General features: G+C 43.0%; 1 protein-coding gene across 4 annotated transcripts in view; it reads left to right on the top strand.

Moving 5' to 3' along the window:
- GSAP (gamma-secretase activating protein) overlaps positions 1-12,513 on the top strand; it is an 82,037-nt gene that overhangs the window by 13,340 nt on the left and 56,184 nt on the right. For all 4 annotated transcript variants that reach the window (XR_013967621.1, XM_080817961.1, XM_080817960.1 and 1 more), the window contains 4 exons: positions 1,394-1,463; positions 1,774-1,827; positions 7,412-7,500; positions 11,550-11,619. Coding sequence is in view for 3 of the 4 variants with exons in the window: in XM_080817961.1 (XP_080674087.1) it covers positions 1,394-1,463; positions 1,774-1,827; positions 7,412-7,500; positions 11,550-11,619 (283 nt within the window). In the remaining variant the exon portion in view is untranslated. The remainder of the gene's footprint in view (positions 1-1,393; positions 1,464-1,773; positions 1,828-7,411; positions 7,501-11,549; positions 11,620-12,513) is intronic.

Below are 12,513 nucleotides of genomic sequence, written 5' to 3'. Positions count from 1 at the left end.
CTCTCTGTCAAATAAATAAATAAAATCTTTAAAAAAAAAAAAGAAAAAAAAATAAAAGAGTAAAACACTAAAAGTTAAGTGTATACATTGATGATTGTTCTTACTTGCAGATTAGAATCTCTCAGAGCAAGAGTCAAGGGAAACCAAAATGTGTCTCACGTGAATTGAGAGCCCCTTATTCACTCAAAGTTCACTTTTTCTAATCAAGCATTTCGTGACAACATTTTTCATCAGCTTCTAGCCATAGGATTCTAGTGTGTTCTCAGTGCTTTTGTAAATCTGCAAGCATTAATTACCTTCCTAATACTCCTGTTGCATGTTGTTTCTCGTAGCCTGGTCTCTACTGAGGTCTAAGACTCTTGATCTTTTCTTACTCTCTGAGGGTATTGTAAGAGAGTTGGCCTAATATAACTGCAATTGTCTTCATTTCCTCAATTTGCATATCATATCCTCCTTCTGCATGACCATTTTCATTTTCTTTAATATTTAATAAGGAAATGGAATCTTGTAACATTTCAAACAGAAATGTTAATTTTTAAAAGAATTTAAAAGAAAATTTTTAAAAGAATAAGTAAAAACAGAAGATTACTTTGCCAAGGCTCTGAATATCAGAGTCTTACAGTAGATGTACTTGTGATAGTCTCTTAGACATAGTTTAGTGTTATCATAGTTAGGTAATTTGATTAAAACTTTACTTTCTCAATAATTATAACAGCTGACTTCTGAGGGCTTATTACGGGTGACAGGCATTGTATAAGTGCTTTGTATGGATTATCTCAGTTGATCCTTCTAAGGATTTCATGAAATAGGTATTGTGATTTTTATTTTACTGATGGAAGATTAGAAAGATTGAATAACTTGTCCAGGGGTGCCTGAGTGGCCTAGTCGGTTAAGCGTCTACCTTCGGCTGAGGTTGTGATCCCGGGGTCCTGGGATGGAGCCCTGTGTTAGACTCCCTGCTCAGTGGGGAGTCCGCTTCTCCCTCTCCCTCTGCCCCTCCACTTGCTTATGGTCTCTCTTTCTCAAAAAAATAAATAAAATCTTAAAAAAGAAAAAAAGAAGAAGAACAACAACTTGTCCTTAGTCACACAACCAGCAAGTGGCACAACCAGAGTTTGATCCTACGTCCAGCCTGGCTTCAAGGTCTAGGCTTTTAACCTCTAGGCCAAGTTGCCTCATGGTTAAGATTCAGGGCCAGCTATGGCCTACAGTTGCAAACTTTTTTCTTAAAAAAATAATCTGGAACTTCTCAGTATGGATAAACTGGTTAATTGATGGTTCTTTACTAAAATGTCTGGCCACCGTGATACCACCATGATAACTGGGAATTTGAATTCTAAAATTGTTCTTTCATACAAAACTCCAAATTAAAAAAATAATTTTGTTTTCATAGCATCTCTATACATTTGAGAAAGACTTGCACGTTGTCAGTTGCTCTGTCAACAGTGAGAGAACTTTGCTTGGTAAGTTGAACTCTTTTATTGCTACATGTCAAGAACTAAACTACATTTGTTGAGTTTGGACTTTTGCAATATTTGACTATTCTACGACAATGATTTTCTGGGAAAAGATGCTCTTGGGAGATTAATTTTGAACTAAAAAATCTGTGGAGTCTACTTACAAAAAAAGAATGCTTTCTGCGTTACCTTAATCATCCACTGACAGATCCTTTGAGCCCTCACTTACTTCAGGTATAAAGTGGTAGATTTTAACCAGCCACTGCGTGGATCATTTGCTAATGGATGTTTTTTTTCTTTTTTCTTTTTCCACTAGCGGCAAGTTTAGTTCATTTTACTAAAGAAGGAAGAAAGAATGAGCTTCAACCAGGTATTACATTCTATTTTTTTAGTGCCTGTTGAAAGATGAAGATTTATTCACTACTAAGTCAAATTACAAGCAACTTTACAAATAGCTTTATCTCAGAATAAAAAGGCAAAGGTCATGTCAAGCATGAAAATGTTCTGCAGTTTTTTTCTCAAGTAAACAAGAAAGTACAGAATATAATGTGACAGTGAATAGTAGAGGTATTAAAAAGGCAATTAGCACTTGCAGACAAATAAACACTGAGAACATACTAGAACCCTGTGATCAGAAGGTGGTGCAAAAAGAGCTGGGAAGGGGTTCATATTCCTTCAAGAATATAATTTTTTTTTAATCTGATGAGCTGTTAACCCATACCTAATACATTGTGAATAGACCATCAATTCTAAATAAAAATTCTCACTTGCCAGGACCCACTCTGTAGTTTATTATCTATGTGATGTTCCCTCCTTTTTAACATTTTGTGTCATCCATCTGTCCAGAGCTCAACAAGTGAGTGCCTTCAGGGGGTGAGGCACTCTGGATACGAGAGAGGTGTAGCAGGTGCCCTCATGGTGAGCTCTGGGGACTAAGTGGTGGGTGGGGGTATGCCATGGAGCTTGGTCCCATCTTCAGAGGAGGGCTGTAACCCTAGGGGATCAGCTTTTCAATTTACCAAGGGAAGTATGAACTTTTGTGTAAAACTTTAATTTTTAAATGTTGGCTCAAATATTTTTAAGAAATTCTGCTCAGGCCTTTTCGGCCCTTATTCCTTTTAGCCTCAGGAAATCTTTATTTTGCTGGCAAACCCAGTGGAACCTGTATTCTTTACGTGATGTTTACCATCCATGCCTGATCGTCATACACAACAGTGACGATTATGTACGTTATAAAAGGTACTTTCAGGGGCGCCTGGGTGGCTCAGTCAGCTAAGCATCTGCCTTCAGCTCACGTCATGGTCCCAGGGTTCTGGGATTGAGCCCCACATCAGGCTTGCTGCTCAGTGGGGAGTCTGCTTCTCCCTCTCCCAATGCCCCTCCCCTCATTCATGCTCTCTTTCTCTCACAAATAAATAAAATCTTGAAAAAATATATATACTTTCAGATGAACTTTATTGTAAGTTTTATTAAATTAAATCCTATTCAGGGGGTACCTGGGTGGCTCAGTCATTTAAGCGTCTGACTCTTGGTTTTGGCTCGGGTTATGATCTTGGGATCATGAGCCCCATGTTGGGCTCCATGCTCAGTGGGAAGTCTGTTTGAGGCGCTCTCCCTCTCCCTCTGCCCCTCTCCTCAGCTCTCTCTTTCTCTCTAAAATCAATAAATCTTTAAAAAAAAAAAAATCCTGTTCAGGTCTGCCTACTCAGTCTTTAAAGTTTGATGCCCCTCCAGTGAGATTATCTGATCACGTCTTTCAACATACTAGAAGGAATGTCGTTAGGTGTATTGTATTGGCTTCCTGATGCTTTATATCTTGTCAGTTCACCTTTTAGGCCAGCTGCTGCAGTAAGAACCCGCGCTGCCCAGACTTAACTTGACAGACAGCGCCTTAACTCGGCTGCTCGGCCTGCTTCTTGCTTTTTGCCCAGAGCCCATGGGAAAATATTCACTACCTGTGTGTGTGTGGCCTGGAAGTGTGGCTGGGAAGGATTCCCAATAGGACAAGCCGTGACCAATGAGGGGGCAAGGCGAGCAGAAGGATAAATACTCCCCTTTTCGTCCTGGAAGTGGATAATTCTGAGGTGTCCTCCATGCAGCTCAAGTCCCAAGGTAGTCATGAATTTGATAAGGTCCCACTTGCTGGAGGATTCTCCTTCCTGTTTCACGCTCCCCGCTCCCTCACACCATAGCCCTCTTGTCTTAGTTTGGGTTTTCCCTCTAAGTGGAGTCTGAGGCAAGCATCTGAATGCAGTTAGTTTATTTGAGGGATGATCCTAGGAAGCGCTGTTAGGGGAGTGTTTAAATAGATCTGAATGAAGGGAGGGAGCAAGCATGTGGCTGTGGGGAAGGCACATTTCTGACACGGACAACACCAGCACAAAGGTCCTGGGGCCAGAGTGTACTTGGTGGACTTGCTGATAAGGAGAGTGAGGAGGTCAATGAGGCTGAACGGAAAAAGAGCAGAGTGGTAGGAACTGAGGCCAGAGGAAAACAGGGCTGAAGTATAGGCAGATCATAGAGACCCTACAAGGCCTTCGTTCAGTTAAGAGTTCAGAAATGATGTGACTAGAAAGCACTGTAGACTTTATTATGGCGTTTTATCCTTTGAACAAATATTTTGGAAAGCCTTGTTTTATCTGCCCATGAATGACCCGATAAGCCATTTGATTATAAAGTGTAGTTTGCCTGGAGGTAATGTTTAACGCTCTGTTGCTTATAATGAGATTTTTCCGTTGCAACTGAGACAAACTGTAACATCTTCCACATGAATAAGATAGGGTCCTTTGGTCCACAAACTTGGCAACACAGTTTTTATCCATAGTGCTTTTCTTCTTGGCTGTGGCTGTGGCAGATTAATGTTTAGTTTAGGAAGTAGTAAAAGAGGAGGCACATGGGGGCGCCTGGGTGGCTCAGTGGGTTAAAGCCTCTGCCTTCGGCTCGGGTCATGGTCCCAGGGTCCTGGGATCGAGCCCCGCATCTGGCTCTCTGCTCAGCAGGGAGCCTGCTTCCTCCTCTCTCTCTGCCTGCCTCTCTGCCTACTTGTGATCTCTGTCTGTCAAATAAATAAATAAATAAAATCATTAAAAATTTAAAAAATTAAAAAAAAAAAAGAGGAACATGGCTGGCTCAGTCAGTCGAACATGCAGCTTCTGATCTCAGGGTTGCGAGTTCAAGCCCCATGTTGGGCATAGAGCTTTCTTTAAAAAAAAAAAAAAGAAAGAAAAGAAAAGAAAAAAGGAAGAAGAACAGGACCTAGCTGCCCCCTTCACCCTCCCCTGTGGAGTCACATTTGCTTCAGGCACAGCGCCGGCCCGCTGGGCAGCTATGGGGGTGGCCCTGTGTGCTGGGCCCCACTGCCCCGAGACTCCCAAGGCCTCCTGCACCATTATAGAGTCAAGAGCAGCGGACGCTCCATGGAGCTGTGGTTTGGTTCAGGAGCTCCAGAAACCAGAGCTGCTTCCGATCCAGACCCTGCTAGACTCTTCCGACCTTGGCATCATGTGTCTTCACTTGCATCAGACCAGATTCTTTTGCCCATTCTCTACCCTCTCCATGCCATGCCCATCCTTATGCTTTTATTTTTTTTTAATTTTGTTCAATTTATTTAAACTAAAAAAACAAAGCAGTGCACTTGTTTCTCCCATTCTCCACCCTCATCTCTTGTAACTGCCAGTTGGTTCTCTGTATCTATGAGCTTGGGGATTTCTTTCCTCTTTCCAGAAGCCCACACATTAGAGAGATGATACGGTATTTGTCCTCCTTCTCTGATTTCGCTTAGTGATGTGCCCTCAAGATCCTTCCGAATTGTCACTTTTGTTCCTGCCGTCTCTACTTTTTGTGGTATCCACAGCCTGTCTGGATCTGCCATACCCTACGCTGATGCCCTCCCAGGCTCCGCTGACACCTGGATTCTCAAACTTCCTAAGACTTTAAGCACTTCTTCGAATCATGGACTTTCATGACTGACTGTGGTTGTAGAAGTGATCCGATTCTCTAGTTTTTGTCTTTTTTTAATAACAGGGCTCGGAAGCCTAGGAATACTTTGTCCTTTCTGAAAAGTGTCTGTTAGGTTAGCAGCAGAGTGTAAACTGGAACAGATGTCTCTAGAGTCCTAATCCAGAGTACGTCATATAACACCATGAAAGCACCTGGTATGTTACTGAGAGAAATTCCTGTTTGCATGATTACTCTTATCATTATGCTTATTAGTTAGGTGTCCAGGCTGCCCCCCCAAAAGGGAAAAATCAGTGTAGGAAGATGGTTTCTGTTCTTGAAAATCCTCCCATTTTAAAGTCAAGTGAATTTAGCTGATGGCTGCTTATCAAGCTCATTAGCAAAAAGTCTAAATTCTTTACTCTTCCTCCAAGGAGGTTCCCCTGCCTGTCCTGTAAAAATTTTTTTTTTCCAAATGGGATATATAAACTTTTAGGGGAAGACCTTAAATAGCCAAATGTCAGCTTGTACCACTTAATATAGTAACTGGAATTATTAATTTAATTATTTACACAATGTAAAATAACAATAAGGAAAATTGCTTTTTTCCTCATTCTCACATTTCACAAAGCATTTCTGTTTTTCTTCTCAAACATCTTTGACACTACTGTCTTTCTTTTCAAAAAGATTTTATTTATTTATTAGAGGGAGAGAGAACAAGCACATGTTAATGGGGAGAGGAGCAGAAGGGGAGGGAGAAAGTGGGGGGAAGAATCTCAAGCAGACTCCCTACTGAGCAGGGAGCCCGATGCGGGGCTCAATCTCACAACCCCGAGACCATGACCTGAGCTGAAATCGAGAGTCAGATGCTCAACCCACCAAGCCACCCAGGCACTCTGACACCAATGTCTTTCTTATTCCTAGAGACTTTTTTTTTCCTTTTTTGAGTTATCAAGCAGATTACCAATGCTCCTCACCTTTACCTCTGTCCCAGTTATTAGAAGTATAGCCCTTTTGACCTGGCTTCTGATCCTGTCACTGGGATTTTTATCCTAAGCTCCAAGTACCGCTGACCAAACAATACTTGATTTTCACTTGTTCTGTCCTTGTATATTTGGGTTCCTACATAGTAACTCACTGTCTTGGTTTTTCAATCATCTTTAAAAGACGTGTTTTACAAAGATATCCCGTGCTCGCCATCCTAAGACCACATCACAGGAATCGTTTTCAATTCTTTGCCTTTATTGCTGTCAGGTTAGTTTCTTAAATAGTGAAAATCGGCATTGACTCAATTCCAGGCTGCTGTGCTTGTCCTGAAATTGTACATTTTTATTCAAAAGAAAGTCCTTGAAAAAGCCCCTGAGAATATTAGTCTTTGTAAGGACTCAGCTCTCAGGCAACTCCTTGTCTGAGATTTCATCTTGGGGAAGGCGGACTGTTGGCCTAAATGTGGATATCTGTGGTGATCCTGTTCTAGCCTGTGTCCAAGGACTTCCTCCTCATTGTTATCTTTTATGACATTCACTGCAATGTGACACTGAGGAACTAAGTGGGTCTTTATCAGCCCAGCTCCACCACCATCCCAGAGGGAAGTCAGGCCCCTGTCCTCTTCAGCTGCCAACTGGGGCATGGTCATGCATCAGAAATATCTTTACGTTTTCACCCACAAGCGCTATTTGCCCTTGTGCTGCAGAATCGGGAGTGATGGTGAATGGAGTTGTGTTTGCTTAGACTTAGAAGCCCAGAGGGCCTGTGAGGCTGTGCTAAGTGGCTGAGGAATGGGCAGGCGCTTGGTCCTCTCTCTATGTATATCAGTTTCTCCTCCATGAAGTTTTCTTCATCTGTTGTGGGTTTTAAGAACTGTCAAAGTAAATTTTAAGAAAATTACTTTTCCTGTCGGAAGAGCTAGCACAGTAGGTAACGTATTTACACTTTCAAAGTTTGGACTGCAGTGGAGAAGATGACAAAAGACATTCTATTCTAATCTTCCGTTACTAAAAGCCTCTTTTTCTTTGTAGGATCAAAGTGTTTAACTTTGTTGGTTGAAATCTACCCTGTTAACAATGTGAAGGTTTTAAAAGCCGTGGATAGCTACATTTGGGTGCAGGTAAGCACGGAGCTCGTGGCCACCATTCATCTCGATAATCAGAAGGTGTGAAACCTGAGTGTTTTCACAGCCATTATCACATTTAATCCTCAAAGCAATCTGGTAGATGGGTCTGGCTGGAATTATCCGCTTACCCTTTGCAAACGCGGAAATCACACTCAACCTAGCTCTTCTGACTCTGTTTTATCATGGTTTGTCTGAGAGTCATGTAATGTTTTGACTTCATAAAATACTGACTCCCAACACACATCGAAGGTAAGTTTAAAAAATGGTTTATGTAATGTACTCCTGTAGTTCAGAGTAAATAGGAATAAATGGCTTAATCCCCAACTTTATCAGCTCCGTGGAAGGACCCGGAAGCACCATGTGTCTGGGGCAGGTGGACCAGGCATAGTCCGTCTTCTTTACTTACACGCTCTGAACCTGTGAGTTGTACTAATCACCACAGTCTATTTGTAACACCAAAGTCAGTACTCGCGGTGCTTTTATACTCGTCTGCAGACATGCGCGCAGCGGTGAAAAATTTGTCACCCAGCTGAGGCTGAGCAAGGTGACACTCAGCTTCTCGGCTCACCTCTCTCCCTATAAACAGGTGTCGTTTTCACGATCTCTTTAGTGCCATGATTTTCACATTTGGGGGCTTTTCACTGGTGATTTCACTATTGAAGCTGTTTCCCACGCAGAGCGCCCGAGAGCTGTGTCAGGTGCCTGAGCGCGAGAAGGCTGAGCTGTGGTTCGTAGAGAAAATATGTGGGTTAGATAAGCTGCATTTAGGCATGAGATTACGGCGCTGTTGCCCATGAGTTCAATGCTAATGGATCAACAATGTCTATTAAATAAGAGCTCTTTAAAATGGAGCACACATGAAACAAGGTTATGTACTACTTGGTTGGCACATATCCTTGCATTTCCTGTGGGAGCGGCCGTTCGGTATTCCACTCACGGTGGTGTTGGTGGCAATCCGTAGACTGTGCAGGGCTGGAGCGTCCCCCCTACCTCCTCTCCGCCTCGAGCCTCTGGGTCTCCCTCTTGCAGTGGGTCAGGAGGGGGCTTCTCTCCCATCTGCCCCCTCTTGTCTTAACCAGCAGCTATGGCCTGCTCCCAGTCAGGGCCTGGCGCCGAGCTCCTGGACCACCTTCCTCCTCCCCCAGGAAGCTGCTGTGTCTACACTGTCATCAGTACTGGGGTGACTTTGAGACAGACCATACTTTACTTTTCTGGCCTGTTCTTTTGGCTTCCTTAGCATCTCCATCCATGGCTGTGTCTGGCAGTGGAGACGTTATTGAAGGGTGGAGGCAGCTAAAGGGAATCAGAGCCCTGGAAGGGCAAGAGCTTTTATAAGTATGTGGTCGCACAGCATTGCGAATCTATTAACAATTACTGAATCGTACAATTTAAAACAGTTAAAAAGGTGATTTTTCTGCTATGCAAATTTCATCTCAATTTAAAAAAAAGAATAGTACATGACACATGACTGCTTCCTTAGGCCAAAGGGAAAGTCCCCGTCCAAATGAAGTAAAACCTGTCCTTGTTGGGGTGCCTGGGTGGCTCAGTCATTGTGTGACTGCCTTTGGCTCAGGTCATGAGCCCAGGGTCCTGTGATCAAGCCCCCCATCAGGCTCCCTGCTCAGCAGAGAGCCTGCTTCTTCCTCTCCCACTCTCCCTACTTGTGTTCCTCCTCTCGTGGTCTCTTTCTCTCTGACAAATAAATAAATAAATGAATGAATGAATGAATGAATAAATAAATAAATAAAATCTTAAAACAAAACCCTGTCCTTGTTTTGTGGACCCATCTCTGTTCCTAGCCCTTCTCGCTGCTCCTCATGCATGTCCCTCTGAGGGGAGAAAACTTCCGCAAACCTCCATGCAGGGCAAGCCTCTAACCCCCTTGCCCTCTCCCTCTCCCCTTTACAGAAATGCCATTCATGGTCCACTGAGTTTGGTCTTGACCTGCAACCTGTCTCCCTTTCCTTACCAAAACATTCATGGTGATCTCCGGTAGTGCATCCCCAAGTCTGTATGTACAGCCTCGACTGCCTTCAGAGAGAAACTTTAGGAGGACAGGAGTGGGTGGGGCTTGGATCCCAATATGGTCGCTTCTGAGAATTGCCTACCAGCATGCCCTGCGTCTTCCAGATAGTTCCAGATACCCACCTATAGTACGTATCTGCCAACCGGAATTAATCATCAGAGTCTAGTTCCATAGTGGTGAAGATAAATATTCCCCTAATATGATGTAATCTATACAGATTTCTACTGATACTGCAAAATCCAAACAAAACTTTGGAATTGTTTTTTTGCTGAAGCCTGTCTGTCTGTAGTCTTACTTCCAGGCTCTAGGGCTGCCTTGTCATAGAAGGAAAACCTCCACCACATAGTGGAACTTTTAAAATCATGTTATTACTGATGGCCACACAAAGACCAGACAGAGGTTTAGAACTTGTCAGCATCTTCCTCCAGGTCATAGTCCTAAGCAAGCATGCCTTGGCCACCTCTGTGGTCCCAAGGGAGGCTGAACTGTCTTCTGTAGGACCATCTCCTTGTCATGAGGCTCTGAGTGTTTGCTCTTTCATTATCCGTATGGTGTCACTCAGCTTTGCTCCTCGACCCCAGTACACAGTTTCCTGTCTAATGTGCACAGTTTCACAAAATCAAGACATAATAGGTTCTACATTATTTTCTTCCTTTCTTTCTTTCTTTCTTTTTTTTTTTTTTTAAAGATTTTATTTATTTATTTAACAGACAGAGATCACAAGTAGGCAGAGAGGCAGGCAGAGAGAGGAGGAAGCAGGCTCCCTGCTAAGCAGAGAGTCTGATGCGGGACTCGATCCCAGGACCCTGGGATCATGACCTGAGCCAAAGGCAGAGGCTTTAACCCATTGAGCCACCCAGGCACCCCGGTTCTACATTATTTTCGTAACTGAGTTCTGCATTGCTATCTGTTGTATAATTTTGAAGTTTTTGCTGTGGAGAAATGATGTATAGTTAATGTTTTGTTTCTCAATTCTAAAAAGGAAACTTGACAACAGACAATTTGAAAAATTTACCAGTTGTATTTCCATTTCGTCAGCACGAAAAGTTAGGGCGCCAGTGAGTATCTTTTGTCAAAATTTTTCCTAGTCTTTAGAGAGGCTGCCGACTATAAAGTAGGGACCTAAAAGGGTTATATTCTTTCATTGTGCTTTGAGGGTTGGAGGGAAAAACCAAAATCCACTGGCGGATCCTATCTCGTAAGCTGTCTTTCATGTTACAAAATAAAACTGCTCATTTCTAGTTACCCTTTTGATGTTGAAAGAATTAAGTCACTGGAGTCATCCCAGGACCCTTTTCCCTCATTATCACGGCTTATAGCGTCAGGCCTGTGTTTCTGGCTGGCCGCTTTGTCCTGTGGGCTGGCACATATGGGAGGGCACAGACAAGGAGGAATGGGGCGGATCAAGCCTTTTCTTCCCGGGGCAGTCATTCTATTATTTGAGGCTTGTAAATCCTCCACCGCATGCCACGCTGTGACTCACCGTTCTTTCTTGGAAAGTCCCACGTTACATTGTGCTTTGTCTCTTGGATGGGGGACTACTTTGGAAGTTGTTGGAGAGCTTGTGTTTACTGGGTTGTCAAATTAGATACGAAGCTTAGCTGCAAAACAGACATATTGACCACTTTTTTTGTGCACGTGGAAAAGAACTTTCTGTACAGCTGTTGCTTATATTGTTTCTGATTGGCTTCAGAATCACGTATTCCAAAATAGGGAGCCTCATCTCTAGAAATAGCTTCTACTTTAACCTTGTGGAGATGAATTATGTTGGACCTGCCGTCAATTTCCCCCTGGAAACTGAGCTCCTGAAAGTGTTTCTTTTTCCTCTTTGCCTCTGTCTATAATGTGTGTGTGTGTGTGCGCGCGCGCGCACGTGCGCGTGTGTGATTTGCCTCAACTATTCTATTGTTCCCAGCACCTTCTGTGGTAAGTAGTAGTGCAGTGATCAGAAACTTTTGAAATATTTGTATAAGCAAGGTAGTTGCTGCTTATGACTTTGATTCATTTCCTTTTTCAGTTTCTCTACCCACATGTGGAAAGTCGCCCTCTTGCCGAGAACCATCTGTTACTGATTTCAGAAGAGAAATGTAAGTGTGTCTTTTACCAGTATATATGAACATGAAGGGCACATCTCTTAGTCAAGTATGGAACTTGACTGAATCTTCTAGATGTCCACTTACCAGTCCTAAAGGTCCAACTGACCTTTGATGTCCATTTAAGACCTAGCACTCCTATGGAAGGGCTTTTCTTTCTGCCTCCACTTGTTCCCTTGGCTCTGCTCTGTTCCCCCGTCCTGGGAATGATGGCCTCCTACATGCATGGATTTCCACTTTTGTCACATGGTAGAGTGTAGGACAGTTATGGACATCATTTTTACCTTCTTTAGTTCATCCTTCTTTAAGATGTCTGTTACCTCAGATTGAGAAAGGGGAAGGTATTAGAAGCCAGAAGAATTGAAGACACATACTTGGTCAAATTCAGGTGGAGGCATATAAGAATGGGTTGTCCTTTAATGAAGTTTATTTGCAATTTTGGGTGGGAAAGGTGGCAGAGAAGGGACAAAACCCACTGGTGGATCTTATCTAGTAAGCCGTCTTTCATGATACAAAATGGGACTGCTGATTATAATGGGAAGGACAGGCCTGAGAGGCTTAGGTTTGTGTTCAGTGTCTATGCTCATGACCAATTATCTATCCCACCTTTTTGTAACTAGAACTGGCAGAAGGTTAAGTATGACCAAATCTAGATTGCTTACTGAGAGAATAGGACCATTTGGGAAGTGCTTAGAGATAAACTCGGCCAAAGGAACAAGTGTTAGCTACAAATAAGACTGGTGGTGCAGGGAAGGCCAACATTTGGGGGAACCCGGGGAAGGAGAAGGGCGAAATGCTTTATGTATTATTGATATTGAAGAGCAGAGTATATGCTGGGTTAGCGCTAGACGGTAGAGGGAGTCTGGAGAAAGGTGGGGTTTGTTTTGT

This window comes from Martes martes (genome assembly GCF_963455335.1).
Source record: "Martes martes genome assembly, chromosome: 11".
NCBI lineage: Eukaryota > Metazoa > Chordata > Mammalia > Carnivora > Mustelidae > Martes > Martes martes.
The sequence above is the reverse complement of the archived record's forward strand: the minus strand, read 5'-3'. Positions and strand labels throughout refer to the sequence as shown.